Raw genomic sequence first — 16,602 nt, 5'->3', positions numbered from 1 at the left:
AGCGCGGGCTCCGCACCCGCGGAACTCCCCTCCCCCCCCCTCCACCCGCACAACAACCCGCGCCCCAGCGGCTTTCCCAGCGTCCCCACAAGGAGTTTGGACGCGCCAAGCTCCGCAGGGGCTCCGCGGCGTCTCGGGGGCCGCTCCGGGACCGCCCCGGGACCGCTCGGGCCCTGCGGTGCCCCCGCCACGGGCGGAAGTGTCGTCACGACCGGGCGGAAGCGGAGGGCGCTGGCGGAAGTGTCGTTCCTGGCGGAAGCGGGGGGCGCGGGTGCTTCCGGTCGATGTAGGGGCGGGGCGGGCGGCGGCACCGGGAGCGGCGGCAGCGGGGGCGGAGGAGGGGGCGGCCGCCATGGCGGTCTCTGAGAGCCAGCTCAAGAAGATGGTCGCCAAGGTAACGGCGCGGACGGGTCACCGAGAGCCCCCGCATGCCCGAACCGGAGGGCTGCGGGCTGCCCCTGCTCCTCCGCTTCCCCCGGTGCGCGGTGCGGGCCGCTCTCCGGGCCCAGGCGGCGGCAGGCTCAGCCGCAGCGAGGGCCTGGGCAGCGGGGAGCAGGGTCTCGGTGCGGGCCCGCTCGGTGCCGGGCAGGGCCCGGTGTCTCCCTCAGCCCCGGGGTGTCTGTCGCCCCTTCCCCGCTGGCCTCGGGGCGGGCGGGCAGGGACAGCCGGGAGCCCGCGGCCCGGGCCCGGTCCGGTCCGGCAGGCGGTGGGGAGCAGTCGTGTGGGCAGGAGGGTTGTGTCCGGTTGTGAGCTGGAGCCTGGGTTAGGTGGTGACACCGAACCCCAACGCTTTCGGGGTCCGTGGTCTACGAAGCTTCGGTTGTGGCGGAGGGAACCGGCGGGGAAGGCGGAGCAGTGCCCGGGAGGGCACCGGGGCGGCCCCGAGCTGCCCGGGAGGGCACCGGGGCGGCCCCGAGCTGCCCGGGGGGCTGAACGGCGTCGTTTGCATTGGTGTGGGCAGGGAGAGGGGTGCGGGGGTTCCCTCCTGGGTTTGGGGCAGCACCAAAACCTCCTGGAAGGGAAATGGGGGGTGACCGCATGGAACGGAGCCGTGCGGGGCTGTGCCGCTCTGCCAGGGAAAACCGCAGCTTGGAATCGAGTTCCCCTGAGGCTGTGAGCTTAGGGGGAGTTCTGGTTCGGTTCGGGGGTCGGGTCTTAGCAGAGCTGAGTTGTATTTGCATAATTTTAAAGTGAAATACGATAGGTGAGGATCTGATTAAAACTGAAGAAACCTTGTTTAAGGGTCTTTCACCTGCATGGAACTGTAAGCAATTATTTTATTTTTTTTTTAATCTGCTTGAAAATGAGTGCTGAATGCTAACCTGGTGTCAGCAAGTGAGATCATGTAGGTGTCTGTATAGACTCTTCTGCACTAAATGAGTTATTGCCATGGTACAGAAGAAAAAGCATTCCAGGTAGTCTCCTGTCCTCTTTCCCCCACTTTTGCCCATTTTGTACCCCCAGTGCTGTCTGACTCATTCTAAGTTCAAGGTGTAATCTGTTTAACAGCTGAAGAAAAATATTTTACTACTTTGTTTTTCAAAACCAGTTACACCTTCTGTTCTGTAGAGAAAAGCTTAGTGCTCTTTCCCCCACTGAATAGTTCAGTTATAAAATAACAAAATCCTGAAGGCCTGGTTTGGGTGAACATAAGCACTTATTTTCACTCAGGTATTTACCTCCTGTCTAATCTTGAAAAGCTTTATCACTCTGATCTGTTTCCTGATCCGTAAAACGAGGAGGAAGCATTTATTCTCTGAGAGTAGAAGAGGAAAAAAAAAAAAGCTCAGAAGTTCAGGATTCACACGAGTTGTAGAAATCAGTAGGATCTTTTATTTTACAAAGGTATTTTTGACATTTCTTGAAACGTTCAGCTGCTTACCAAATGAACACAGGAAAAGATTGTCTTGTAATATTCCAGTGCTCCTTATAATGGAAAAGAGAAGCAAGCACAGAAAAGTATACTTCAACAGCTTAAATAAGACATTTCAGAAAAGCTTTCATTCCCTCTAGGTAAAACTTCATGTTTAATGTACAGAACTTCAGTACTGAAAGGAATTACTGATTTAGTACTTAATTGTGCTTGTGGTGGTAGCTGGAATCTTACAAGATGGTCTCTGCTAAGTAAATAATTATTCATCACTTGGTGTAAAACCTGCAGCAATAGTGGTTTTGTTATTTTTCTGGGGCACACAAAAATCTGTCTTGTTTTTCAGGCATGGGGCCTAATTTTTAAAAGCCCTGTGGGTAACCAAATCTTGGGTTTTATCACCACAGGGTGCTGGAATCCCAGGATGTCTACTGAGCAGGCAGGGAGTGTTTTATCTATGCCCTAAAGTTTGAGATTGACAGAGAGTTTGGATTGCCAGGAAGCTGAACATGAGCCAGCAGTGTGCCCAGGTGGCCAAGAAGGCCAATGGCATCCTGGGCTGGCTCAGGAACAGCGTGGCCAGCAGGTCCAGGGAAGGGATTCTGCCCCTGTGCTCAGCCCTGGTGAGGCCACAGCTTGAGTCCTGTGTCCAGTTCTGGGCCCCTCAGCTCAGGAAGGAGATTGAGGTGCTGGAGCAGGTCCAGAGAAGAGCAAGGAGGCTGTGAAGGGATCCAGCACAAGTCCTGTGAGGAAGGGCTGAGGGAGCTGGGGGTGTTGAGGCTGGAGAAGAGGAGGCTCAGGGGAGACCTCATCACTCTCTCCAACTCCCTGAAAGGAGGTTGGAGCCAGGGGGGGGTTGGGCTCTTTTCCCAGGCAACTCTCAGCAAGACAAGAGGGCAGGGTCTCAAGTTGTGCCAGGGGAGGTTTAGGTTGGAGATGAGAAAGAATTTCTTTCTGGAGAGGGTGATCAGCCATTGGAATGGGCTGCCCAGGGAAGTAGTGGATTCTCTGTGTCTGGAGATATTTCAAAAGAGCCTGGATGTGGCACTGAGTGCCATGGGCTGGGAACTGCAGTGGGAGTGGATCAAGGGTTGGGCTTGATGATCTCTGAGGTCCCTTCCAACCCAGCCAATTCTATGATTCTATTCTATTCTAAACTGAGACTCCTGTGCCAGTGGTGGAGCTGCATCCTGGCTCTTGTGCTTCTTAGGAGCTTGTTAGTGGAAGCCAGTTCTTTTTTTAGTAGTGATTATGGCAATCTTCTTGAACATGTGTCCTGTACCATTGCTGCTCTTTCCCACACCAGTATTTTCCAGCCTGACCACCCAGCTGAGAAGTCCCAGCATCCCCCAGAGTCCACATGCTTTTTGTGACATGATGGGAAGGGGCATGGTATGTTCATCACTGCTCATTAAATAAGTGTTTTCACACCCAGGAGTAGCATCCTTGTAGATAACAGGAAGGAGAATTAGTTTCTTAGAATTTCTTCTTAGAATTTGTTTCTTAAGGGTTTCTGGGCCTTTTGTCTTCCCACTGCTGTTGAATGAAAGGATGCTGTCCATGTTTCTTAAGACACCTGAAGATTGTTCATTTAAAAAACAAAAGTATTACAATGAAAACATCATCAAGGGACACTGTTAGTTTTGGGGGTTTTTTTTAGTGGTAGTTGTCAGGAGGGATGGCTAAAGAGCTGTGCCATGTGGTGAACCAGTTCTGTCATGTCTGTGGATTGTAGTTCTGAGAAATTCCATAGCAGTGTTCCTGTGTTTACACATTTGTCCTGTGAGTTTCTCCCTGCTCCTGATGGAAGGGAGTGAAACCAGTATTGTTGCTGACAATATCATGCCTTGAAATGTCTGCTTTCTATTTGATAAAATGCATAAAAACACTGATCCATGATTGATAAATACTGCAGTGCTTGTGAAACACTCCTGTAAGGTTCATAGTCACATAGCTGTGTATCATGAATGTTCAAAACCTCACTGTATTTGTTCAGAGCTGAGTGAAAATGCAGTAGCTTTCCCCAGATCACTTTATGTATGGACCTGTATTGAAGACAAAAAGCATCTTAGGACCTTGGTAAAGTTTGGTAATTTACATAAGCAGTGTTCTGTTAAGTAATATGGAGAAATAGATTCTTAAGGCAAAATAAGACTGGAGAGGAATGTCCATATATCCATGTAAGCTCTCATTGGTGTAGTCTGTTGGGTAAAGTAAAACCAAATTAAATGGCATTGAAAATTTAGTCTCTGAAGCAATTAATTCTCTTTTGTTTTCCAGTATAAGTACAGAGACCTAACTGTACAGGAGACAACCTGTGTTATTACCCAGTACAAGGACCTCAAGCCTGTCATGGATTCATATGGTCAGTCTGTGCAGGAATAAAATTTTGCTATTGAATTCTTGATGGTTTACATATGTTTGGTAATATTTGTGGGGAAAAAGGTAAATAAAATTAGAAAACATAACTTGAATTTCTCTTCTTGATCTTTGACATCAATACTTCCTTAGAAACAGACAGTTATTTCCTGAAACAAGTTTTCTGTATTGCTCTGTCCCACCTGCCAAGAAGCATTACATTTTTCACAGCTCAGCTTTTAGCAATTGCTCAGTGATATCATTTCAGTTATCATCCTGAGGGTGCTGGAATCTTTCAAACGCAGCTTTTCTGCGTCATAGAAGTCTGAAAATATTTTTTATGTTTAGAAAGAACTTTAAATCAGTGAACAAATGTTTCATTAAAAATAATTGTTGCAGTCCTTAAGAGTATGAAGAAAGCACAGTCAAGTAGGTAGGAAATGATGAGGGATTTTTTTTAATGTAATTTAACAATGACAATCACTGTTTGTTAGCTTTTCTAAATCTGACTAAATTTGAGTGTATTAAATGAAGATGCTATCTGGGATCAGCTCCAGAGGCTGAGATTTCACAAGATACAGAGAGCCAGCATAGCTGCAGAGGTCATCCTCCCAATCACTTTTGTTTAGCTTTTACCTGTGGGATTCCTCTGCAAGCTAATTTATATTACCAGTACATCACCAGAGACTTTATATTCTTCTGGTTTCTAAATTCTAAATCTGAGAACTATTGAGAAGCTCTTAATACTGAGAAGTATTGAGACATGGACAGGTCAAAGATAAATTAGTTTAGCTTGAATAGTTGGAAGCCAGCAGCTGTCATGGAAATAAAAATGCATGCAGTGAATGGAGAATCAAAAACAACAGTGAAAGGACTGTGGTTGGAATAACAAGTTTGCATAATGAAAGTTCTTGCTGATGTGTTTGAAAAAAAGCATAAGTAATTCTTTGTAATCCTCAAATGACAGCTGTTTTTTAAATGGAGTTCAGACTATCTTTGCAGTAATTTGTATGGTTTGCAGTTTTTATGGTTCCAACATCTTGTGTTTGGCCTCTGAATGAGGAACCAGTTTTATTTGCAGAGAAGGTAGTTTGACAATAATTAGTCATTTGTTTCTCAGAAATAAGTTACATGTAAGAAGTTTCCTGACTGTAGAGAATAATTTTCTAGTCCATAAGCATTTAACAGCAGAATATTTCAAGCTGAGTTTCAATACTTGTAACGTTTAAAATCTTACATTAATAGGGTCTACAAATACAGTGCATGTAGCAAATACATTTGTTTTAAAAATACTGTGTGTTTCCTTTCAGTTTTTAATGATGGTTCATCTAGAGAGTTGATGAGCCTCTGTGGAACCATTCCTGTGCCTTACAGAGGTATGCTCTTATTTTTAATATCATCACCACCAGTTCCATAAGAAGCTATTTAGATTTGTCCTGCTTCAGCTTGATTTCTTTAGTGATTATTATTTTATTGAAATCTTTTTCTTGTCTAAAGTGTAATGTTTTAAGGACATTGTTCCCTACTTTTCTGTGGATTAAAGTTTTAGTGTTGAGCTCTGCTTCTTCAGTCTTGTACAGCTCTGTAACATCTCTCTTCTGTCAGTACAGTGTTTTTCAAGCTCCTCAGCTTCATGGGGGTTGCAAACCATTTGCTGCTGAAGCTAGCAATAATTCATATTAAGATCTAGTAGTGTTGCATCACAGAACAAATGAGAATGTAATAGTGGTAAATGATAATTGTAAATCAAAGGTAAATTGCCCTGAAAGATGTTGAGTTCACAACCATATTGTGAATTCTATTTTGAATGTTACTAATAGACTTTGACTTCTGTCTATGTGCAGCTGAATTGCCTGAATTGAGGAGGTTTTTATAAATGTAAGAGGTCAGACAGATGGCATAACTTTAAAAATATTTCAAAACTTCTTTTCTAGGTAATAAATACAATATCCCAATTTGCTTGTGGCTGCTGGACACCTATCCTTTCAATCCCCCAATCTGTTTTGTCAAACCCACTAGCTCTATGACAATAAAAACTGGGAAGCATGTTGATGCCAATGGAAAAATATACCTTCCTTATCTGCATGAGTGGAAATATGTAAGTATAGTGGAACCTGAAATCCTCAAATTTCTCACTTTCAAATTCCTTTGGAATGTTGTATCATTCTTAACAAAAAATGTCATCTTTATTGGAGTTCTTAAATGAAAACAACTGCTTGTTATTTGTAATGATTGTAGTATTGTAATTATTTGTAAAATTTGTAATTTGTACAAATTACAAAAATAATTTGTAATTGTTTGTAATCCAGTTCAGGATGCTGCATTCTGTTGCCTGGTAAATTGCATCTTTAGTTACAGTGTGTCTGGTTTAACAGTGCTGCACAGGCCTCCATCCCTGACAGAGCACTGAGCTGAAGATCTGTGAGATAAGAATATTTACAGAAGGAAAATTGCAAATTCTGTGAAATGCCTCTGGGCTGAAATTAATCTCCGTGACTAAAATGCACCTGTGTGGGCATAGTTTTTGTGTGCATAGTTCCACAAAAAGTGATTAGCAGGAATACATTTATTAAGCATGGTAACAGTGGGAAGTGGCTGCCCAGGTGAGGATGTGCCCAGGTCCGGCACAAACAAGAGGATCATGTAAAAAGTGATACAGGATTCACTCAGTGTGAGAGATTGACAGGAATAAGGTAAGTGGATAATAGAGCTAAAATCTGAAAATAGGATATTTAATCTGGTGCTGCATTCATGATGCTCATTCTTATTTTGGGAAAATGAAATCCTACCTGTATTAACTGTGGTTAGAAGCTGAGAAGCCTAATTTAGGTAAACTTAAAGGAGGTTTGTGCTACTCCTTAGTGGGCCATAATATTTTTTTTCTCTTGAGCCATTTTGAACCTAAACAAAAGCTCTATGCTTCATGAAATTTAAATATCCCAAAACTTGGTGAGCTGTATTTTCATGTTTTGTTACTGTTTTATCACTATTGTCAGTCAAAACTGTTCATGAAATCAACAACTTGTGACTTGTTTGCCCTCACAGCCCCAGTCAGACTTGCTAGAACTGATACAGGTCATGATTGTTGTGTTTGGTGAGGAACCTCCAGTCTTTTCCAGGCCCACTGCTTCATCAAGCTACCCACCCTACCAGGCAACAGGCCCACCAACTAGTAAGTGCTCATGGCTACTAATTTCTACAGAAACTCACATTAATATCCCAGAGCATATTGTTGCTCTGCATAGTTTGTCAACAACCAGGGACTCTGCTCTAGAATGACTTTCTGTATTTCTGGCTAATGAATTCACCTGTGCTGTACTTGACCTTTTTGAACTATGCTGAAAGAGTATCTGTTATTTCAGCTTTTGGAAGGAAGGGAAAAATCAAGTTTGTATTTTTTAAAAAAACAAACTAACACACACACCTAGGTTCCTCAAGACCTGTCAACATTCAGGGATAACTTTAAAGGGAGATTATTCAGGTAACTGTGTTTGCATCTGTTTTTTTATTTTTTAATTCTAATAATACAAGTCTGTCTGCTAAATTTCCTGCAACCATTGATTACATAAGCTAAGGCATACTGCCTGTGTTTTCTATGCCCACACTCTTGTTTTGGAGTTTGTGGGGATTTTTTAATAATAACACTCACTAAATATGAAAAAAAACCACCTTGTGATTTTTCAATCTTTTCTGTTGATCTGGTACTCTTTAGTACTCGTTTTCTTGCACAAATTCTCAAGACTTTAAACTTCTGGAAGCATCTTATTTTACAGACTGAGGATAGGTGGGTGGAGGGAAAAAGGGGAAGCAGGAGAGAGAAAATTCTAGAAATTGTTCCAAAAGGAGATGCCCTGGAAAAATAAAACCCAGCAGAGTAGACCTGCTCAAGCCAAAGACTGGGGCAGGAGGAGGAGCAGATCAGCTACAGGTCATTTTGTGATATTGTAGAACTTCTATGTTAATTTAGTGGCAGAGCAGCTCTATTTGTGGGGTTTAAATTTTTGCTGTATTTTTAAGGATCTGTCAGTTTTCTATCAAAATGCAGCTTTCATCACATCACAGTGTTACAGATGAAAAGCTGAAGCACTCTGTCAATACTCTCAATACTCTCCCTCCAAACAAAAGGCTCTTGAAAAATATTTACCAAAGTTTATAGGTTAGGATCACCAGAAATGGAAGATTTGCCTGCCTTTGGGAAAATGTGCTTGGATTCAGAAGGGAAATTCTAACTGGTCAATATTCAGAGGGAAAGTCTGCTGCAGTTTAATGCTTCATGTGTTCTGAGGAGCAGCAGCTGCCTTGGTCTGTTGGCACAGAGAAAGCTCACAACAAAAATCTGCTTGTATCCCTCCTGCCAAGCTGCACGAGGCAGCCTGGGAATCCTCTGGGAATGCTGAGAGAAGGGATGGTGTTGGAGGGTGCAGGGAACACAGTGTGGCTATAGAATGGCTTCTCTTACTCTTCTTGATTCAGTAATATTCTGAAAAGCATCTGACTGCAGATAAGTACATCTCAATATATGTTAAACTTCTGAAAAGTAAAAATATATCATGTTATTATTTTATTTAGCTTCCTATGTGCCAGGCATTCCAGGGGGTATATCTGCTTATCCAGCAGGAAGCACTCCAAACCCAAGGTAAGAACCTCTTTAGCCCATTCTTATTTACATGTTAGACAGTTTAACTGAAAATAACTTCATAGTTACTTTCTTGTGGTGTTTTTGTTGTATAATTCTCATGTTAGCAGTTTTTTTTAAAGTGAGGACTTAATTCTTGCCAATAGCCAGAAGAAAGTTTGGGAAAGGGAAACTTCCTTGCTGCTCCTTGCTTCAAATGCAATACTTGGGTGATAAATACATTTGGAAATTTATTACCTCACTTCCAGTTGTTGACTTGCTTCACTCATGTACTGGCTTAGTTTTTATAAGGTTGGCATCTTTACATGATATATGAATAGATAGAACTCTACAAGTTGGGGGATTTTATTTGTATTTTTAACACTTTTTGGGGTATTGAGCCACTGAAGATATTGAACAGAACAGTTGCTGGATACAAAGCTTGCATCCTGCATGAATTCAGAGCACTCCAAGAGAATTTTAAGGCCACCAAATTATTTTAAAGCTTTCTGTCACTAAAAATGAGGTTTTCTTTAAGTATGTTATAAAATAGTTTGGAATAAGGCTTTTCCAGAAGACTTGTATTCTGACTTAGCAAATAATAAGATGCTGATTGCTGCCTCCCAGTGGATGCTTACATTTTTTCACATAATAATTAAATCTTTTAATTACTGATATTCTTATGTCCTGATTTTGTATTGGGAGCATATAAGGAGTTGTTATACTGTGTAATGGTGATTAAAAAAAAAAAAAGTTAAAACTTTCCAACCATTAGGAAAGTAGAGTGAAAAATGGGGATTTTGATAAGCTCCTATGCCAAGTTGTTTCCCACTTAATATGTTTATTTAAAGTGCTCTTAATGTTTTTATGAAAAATAATAAAACAACTAGTTTTAAACTATTGTAATTTACGAAATAATAGAAAGGTTTTAAGAACTGCTAAGTCTGCAGCTATTTGGAGATACACAGAATATTAATTTTTTAAAATTTTACATTTTCTTGGGCCATTTTGCTTACCTATAGCCATGGCTGATACTCTGATCCAATGATGATGATTGTCAGTCCAGTACTGACTCATTTGGGTCCTTGTTTCAGTGAGCAAATGAACACTTTAGGCCTCCATCATCCTTCAGACTAAGAATTTGTGGGGGAGCTTCATTTTGCAACCCTATTTTGCACAACATATCTAGGTTTACATAAATCAGTTAAATGTTGCCATTTAAAATTAACAAATCAAATTTTCTGTTTGTGAGTTTGTGGCTGGCAAAATTTCTTTTGGATCATTTTGGGTTGTTGCATGGCAAGTTAGGAATTGCATGGGAAAATGAAAATACTAAAGAGAATTTGAAAGGGTCCAAATGCTTTACCAGGCAATAACAAGAGAGCATTTCAGATAAAATGGTGGCTTTATAGATCATACCAGAAATACAGATTGTGAAAGAAGTGAATGTGAAAAGTGAAGAAGTAGAGCTTGTCCTGCAGTTTAGACATTTCATTATGTAAACAGTTGTTTCACCTGTTGGCACAAAGTTAATACATGTGGATGGTATTTTACAGATAGTCAGATAACACTGGTGTATCTCTATTTGTCAAAGCAGCTACCCCAACTATCCTTTCCCGGGTGGAGTTCCATTCCCAGCAACCACCAGTGTTCCATACTACCCTCCCCAGCCTCCTGTGACCACTGTGGGTGAGTAGCTTTGGGAGGATTTCTCTGAGCTGAAGCTGCACTCTGTAACTGAGCTGTAGGGAAATAAAATGGAAAAAGGATTGCATTGACTCCAGGATTGTATTGATCTCCAATTAAAACAGTTATTAAAAATAAGAATAAAGTACATTTTATGTCCTTCATCTTATATTTTGTCAGGAACTTGATAGATTCCTGGCTCTGTGCTGTATGAATAGTCTGAAGAACACTGTGTGTAACTACCTAAAGATTTTTTTCTCACACTTTAAGGTTTCTTTGGATTGTCTCTGTTGCTCTGTACGTGGTTGTGCTTTGTAAGAATGATTTGTCCTTGTTTAATCATCTACTGGACTCTTTTTGTTTACTCCTTATTTATATTTTCTTTACTTCAAAAGTTGTAGCTACCTAAAGCAGAGGTTGCCATTGTGTTTGGAATGAGCTTCATGTTCACTGAGTTTCTTCTCCAGTCTCTTTCCTGTTCCTTCTTAATGCTCCCTACTTGTTACTTCCTCCTCTTCAGCATCAAGATCCATTGTGTATCTTTTCCCAGCCTGCTGCTCCATGGCCCCGTGCTGGAAAAATACACAGTTTGGTTTCTGCTCTGCACCTCTCTGTTAGTGTGTGTGTAACAGACTGGGAGCCAGTGATAAGGGCCAGCTGGTTAAGGCAGATGTTGGTGCAGTAGCTCTCTAATTGGATATGGTCCTTTTGGAGCAGCTACATGGTAAGGATGTTGTGTTCTTCTTCAGAGTGTCAGTTGTTTGTATTCTCTTGCACCATAATTTAAAAGTGCACCCATAGGTTCTTCATTTAACATATGTACTCCCCATTATTTATGCACCTTCTTCCATGCAGAACTATGTGGATTTTGAAATTTTCATTCACACAAATGGGGCAAGTTCACAGATTAGCAAAGGAAAACAGGAGCTCCTACTTTACCATCATTTAATTTCTGGCACATAAGAAGTTTAGCAAAACCAAGCAGTGACCTTGGTTTCTATAGGACTAAGTATAAGCAAGGGCCTGTCTGCCTGCCACTCATACCATTACCTCTGCAGTAATTATTGAGCATGAGCAGTCCAAGCAGCAGACACTGTCCAAAAAACATACTGTTAATTTCAGAGGGAGCAGTCACTGAAATGTAAACTGAAAAGTAAAACTCACTAAAAAGAAAATTGGTTCAGTTCTAGCTCAAACCAGGACCATCTCTTCTACCCTGAGAGACTGCTGTGATAGATGGTTGATAGACCATACAGTCATGGACTACATGACCTTAATTAACATCTGTGTGGAAGGACAAATCACAAACTAGTGATCTGTGTACGTGTGTGTGTATATATACATATACATATAGATGTATACATACACACAAAAAGGAGTGGTGACTTGAGTACGACCTAAATGATAATGCAATAAGGGACGGAATGTCTTGGTTTGATAAGAATAGAGCCAGTTCTCTTTTCAGTGATTTTACTTTTCAGGTAAATCTCTTCCAGGACTGCCAAAATGCCAGATTTGGCAGTGGCGATGTAACACTGGGCTGATTGATTTGGTGCAGGTAGGTGAAAGTCATACAGCTGCTATGGTTTATCTTTTGTGCCAAATGAAATGCAGTCATCTCTAATCATCCACTGTATTTGCTGTGCTGTTTGTTGTTCTGTGTTGTTGTGGGGTTTTTTAGGGTACAGTATATTCTTTTTCTTTCAGCTGCAAATGTTTATTTCCACTGAAGGTTGTTTGGACTATGGTTTATTGTGATAGGTTTGTTTTTAAGAGCACAGCAGATGGTAACAACTTTATTTAGAGTTTTGTGCTGGTGGTGATGAAGTGTTTCCTTTGTCAGCTTAGTTGAAATTGAATCAAAGTCCTCATTCAGAGTGGCTTAAGTTTTTTATAATATCTGTCATTTAAAATAGTCCTCCAGGGGTTTTATTTCTGTTCAGTCCCCTGCCATTAATTACCTTTATGATGCAGTTACTGGTTTGATGATTCTGTAAGGCCACTTCTGAAATCAGACTCTGCCTGGTAAAGGTTTTAAGGGTTTCAGTGCTTTGTGGATTTACTTGGCTCTGTGCTATAAAGTGTTCCCTGAGCTGGGCCAGTTATGGAAGTGACAGAAAATGCTAAAAGCTCATGCTCTTTAAGGTGACACATAAAATCTGGTTGGGCTGTATGAAAATCATCCTTTATATATTCAAAGATCTCTCTCATGCCTATTGGCACTTCTATGCAAACTTTCATTGTGTGAGGTGTATTGTGATTCTTATTTTTTTTTCTCTGTCCTACTTGAGTGTTCAAATGAGCCTTGTATAAAATCTCCCAGTGTGAGGGATATCAGGAGGAAAAAAAGCAGGACTGATGGCTGGTTCTGACTTTGTGTTTGAGAGCAGTTATGCATTATTCATTACACAGAATAAACAGTAACTGAATTCATGCTGATGATATTCTTGAAGTGAAATCAGGCCTTTTTGTTTTGACTTGAAACTTGTGTATTCACATTTGTCTTCCTTAAACAGGAAGCCCTAAACTGTGAATAAACTCTTTGTCCCAAGTAGTTGGACTAACGTGGTTTGAATTTTACTTCTCAGTGTAGAAACTGCTATTCTTGTCTCCTTTCCATAAGAGCAGCAATTATGAATTCCTGGGCTTGTGTGTACAGTGCCAATTGCTGTCCAGTTTTAACTAACTAGATGTTTATTAACTATCAGATTGATAGTTAACCAAAGATGGAAAATAATCTTGTTGATTGGTAACAGAGTGAATTGCTTAAGACAGAACTGTCAATCAGATCAAGTGTTGGGACATCTGTATTTTCATAGGGCTAACTTGGCTTATCCTGAAGTGCAGAAACAAGTTAATTTCATGCTTGTGAATTTTCTTTTTGCAGGACCCAGTAGAGATGGAACTATCAGTGAGGATACCATTCGAGCTTCCCTCATTTCAGCAGTCAGTGATAAACTGAGGTGGAGGATGAAGGAAGAGATGGACCGGGCACAGGCTGAGCTCAATGCCTTGAAACGGACAGAGGAGGACCTGAAGAAAGGACACCAGAAACTGGAAGAAATGGTGACTCGCCTGGATCAAGAAGTGGTAAGCTGAGATGATGAAACACTGCTCTGTGTCTGAGTCTTCTTGGTAGTCAGCAGAAGCATGTAATCAATGAATTATTAGGCATCAAAAAATACCAAAGCTTCCAGTGTATTGCTTTTTAAATATATGTTCTCTTTGAAAACTGTGCTGCATTATTTCAGACTTGAAGCAAGTCACATACAGTGACTGTCAGATGCTTTGTCCTGTATGTGTCTTAAAAATGTCAGCATTCAGTAGTAGAGGAGCAGTGTTGTTTTTCCACAATTTCCCTGGGAAAGATACAAGTGGTATGAGTTTACTTCATAACTGTGTCTCAATTTATGAGTAATAATAACAGCAGCACTGGAGAATATTTCAGTCTTTTGTGCAGAGGCACTGATTCTGATGCCTCCTTGTATATCCTGCAGACTTACCCTTTCCCAGACAAGAGTCTTTCCTTCTCTGCTCAGGAATTCCTGTAGTTTTACTCTAGGACCTGACATCTTCTGCTAAGTCCATCTGCTACTTGTATTACAGCTCGGGAGTGAGATTTTGGGATTGATGAGCTGTTTCTGAAACCAACTGAGTGCTCAGATATGGTGTCAAAAAATAATTAGAAAGTATTACTAAGGACTAGAGAATAGGAGATACGTTATGTCACCTTATAAATTTGTGATGTGTCCACTTAAAGTGTGTAATTGTAGTCTTTTCTCTATTGGAAAGAATGGACACAGTAACTGCAGGTGTTCTATGCCAAGGTAAGAGAGATGGATGATGGAGCCTATCAGACAACTTCCACATAAGACATGACTAAGCAAGCTAGGACTTCAGTCTGGGAAAAAGACAGGCAGGACAGAGAGAATGGAATATGATAATGGTCTGTACAGCTTTGCATAACATGAGGAATAACAATGATGTACAATCTCCAGCTGTGGTACATAAAAAATATCAGGAAGCAAATTCAAATGTAGCAAAAGGAGGTGCTTCTCATATAGGTGCAGTTAAATTACAGTTACCATTAGTGGGTAAAGCCAGCATATTCTGTTTCCTGTCAATACAGTTAAGTGTTTGTGTGAGCCATTCACAGGAAAATTGTATAGGAACCTACTCCAGAAGACACATCTTGAAATAATTGTTTTGGGTTTCATTTTATTATCTTTCGCTGGTTTAAATGGTTATTTTTTCTTAAGTGGCACCTTCAAAATCCTTAGACTTCTCTACAGTTATAAATTGATAATGGATTGATATTACCTGAAACAGCTTTTTTAAAAAAAAATGTGACAAAACTGAAAATCTATAGATGGGTAGTTCTTTCACAAAAATGGTAATGGAGATGAGTAGAGAAAGGTTCAGCTGACATGTCTAAAAATGTCCTCTTTACACTTGTCTCACAAGGAGACTTGAGACTTAAGAAACAAATTTAACATTTTTTTTCTAGGCTGAAGTTGACAAGAACATTGAACTTCTCAAGAAGAAGGACGAGGAGCTCAGTTCTGCCTTAGAGAAAATGGAAAATCAGTCAGAAAATAATGATATAGATGAGGTTATTATTCCTACAGCGCCACTTTACAAGCAGATCCTGAACTTATATGCAGAGGAAAATGCAATTGAAGACACAATCTTCTATCTTGGGGAAGCATTAAGACGTGGAGTGATAGATCTAGATGTCTTTTTAAAGGTAAGTAGTTTCTTAGGATGTGTTAAGATAGACATTCTAAACGTGTTTAAATACTCGGCACTCTTGTTTAGCTAATTAATTTTAGTGATTTCTTCACTGAAGAGGATCCTGTAAGAACATGAATACTTATATATTGAAGCAAGTTTTAAAAGAGGAATTTCAGAATTAAAAGACCACTTTTCAAAGCACTAGAGATTCAAAGTCACCTGCAAGTTTTCATATAATCTTATCTAATAACATTCCTTTATTTTGAACTTATGTGCATGGTGATGGTACAGGAAATAAAAAATTGATCTGTTGTTATTTTGAAAATATTAAAAACCCTTTTTTGCATGGAATAAAACTGCATCAGTGTCATTAATGTTGCCATTGGATCTGGAAAGATTAGGATGCTGAAGTGTTAATAGTCTGTACAGGAGCCACTGATTAACAAGAGTTACCAGTCCTTCCTTTTCCTAACAGTTGAGGTTCCCCCAAGTTACCACTTTTAAGCTTTGCTTTTAACTCCTGTTGTACAATGCACTACATAGAGACATTATTTCCTTCTTATTTAGCTTGCTAATTCTGTTTATCTAATGTTAAATAACTGTTCTGTGGGAAGTGCATTAGTCTAACTTCAGTTTGGAGTAGATATTACTACTTTTCTCTTTGCTAAAAGCACGTGCAGAATTAATAACTAGAATCTCAAAAAATATATATATTATGTACTATGTACTAGTGATCACTTGTTAGCCACCTACATGTCATTTTTAAGCCATTTTGTGCCCAGTGTATTCAGGAGTTTTAAAAACTGACAAACTGTTTGGGTCATGGAATGTGTCAGGGTTTGGTAACTTGTACTGCAGTGTAACTAAGGTGCTGACCAACTCTTTTTCTTTCTTTCTGCAGCATGTACGGCTTCTGTCCCGCAAGCAGTTCCAGCTGAGGGCGCTGATGCAGAAAGCAAGGAAGACTGCTGGACTCAGTGATCTCTACTGAATTCTCAGACTGCAGTTGGGAAGTTTAGATTTCCTTGTGAAGCAGCCATTCACTTGATATTTCTCTTAATCAGTAGGTGCCCAGAGTAAGTTATTACATCATTCACGTGTAAGATATTTTGAATCAATAATATATTTTCTTTTTGGTAAAGACTAGCTTTTATTAATGCACTTTCTATCTTCTGTAATCTTTGTGCTGGTGAACTTAACGCTGAATAAAACTTCTTGCATATTTTCTTCCTCTAGGGAACTGTGTACAATGTGCTTTCTTTCCCCACAGACCTGGTTTGAGCAGAATCAGTTTATTCATAGAATGGTTTGGGTTGGAAATGGACCTTAAGCATCATCC

General features: G+C 40.5%; 1 protein-coding gene across 2 annotated transcripts; it reads left to right on the top strand.

The window, feature by feature from the left end:
• The first annotated feature begins 276 nt into the window (after window positions 1–276).
• TSG101 (tumor susceptibility 101) lies at window positions 277–16,500 on the top strand. 2 transcript variants are annotated; one of them, XM_030451429.1, is made up of 10 exons: window positions 277–394; window positions 4,151–4,235; window positions 5,539–5,604; window positions 6,163–6,326; window positions 7,274–7,400; window positions 8,798–8,864; window positions 10,441–10,532; window positions 13,417–13,619; window positions 15,037–15,276; window positions 16,165–16,500. In XM_030451429.1, exons 1-10 carry the CDS (start codon window positions 353–355, stop codon window positions 16,252–16,254), a joined length of 1,176 nt encoding a protein of 391 aa, XP_030307289.1. In that variant the 5' UTR covers window positions 277–352; the 3' UTR covers window positions 16,255–16,500. The 2 variants fall into 2 exon arrangements, with proteins under 2 accessions (XP_030307289.1, XP_030307288.1); XM_030451428.1 differs by having other exon boundaries at window positions 305–394; window positions 10,438–10,532.
• The last annotated feature ends 102 nt before the right edge of the window (window positions 16,501–16,602 follow it).

The sequence above is a fragment of the Calypte anna genome, chromosome 5, assembly GCF_003957555.1.
Source record: "Calypte anna isolate BGI_N300 chromosome 5, bCalAnn1_v1.p, whole genome shotgun sequence".
Classification (NCBI taxonomy): domain Eukaryota; kingdom Metazoa; phylum Chordata; class Aves; order Apodiformes; family Trochilidae; genus Calypte; species Calypte anna.
This window is presented reverse-complemented; position numbering and strand designations above follow the sequence as displayed.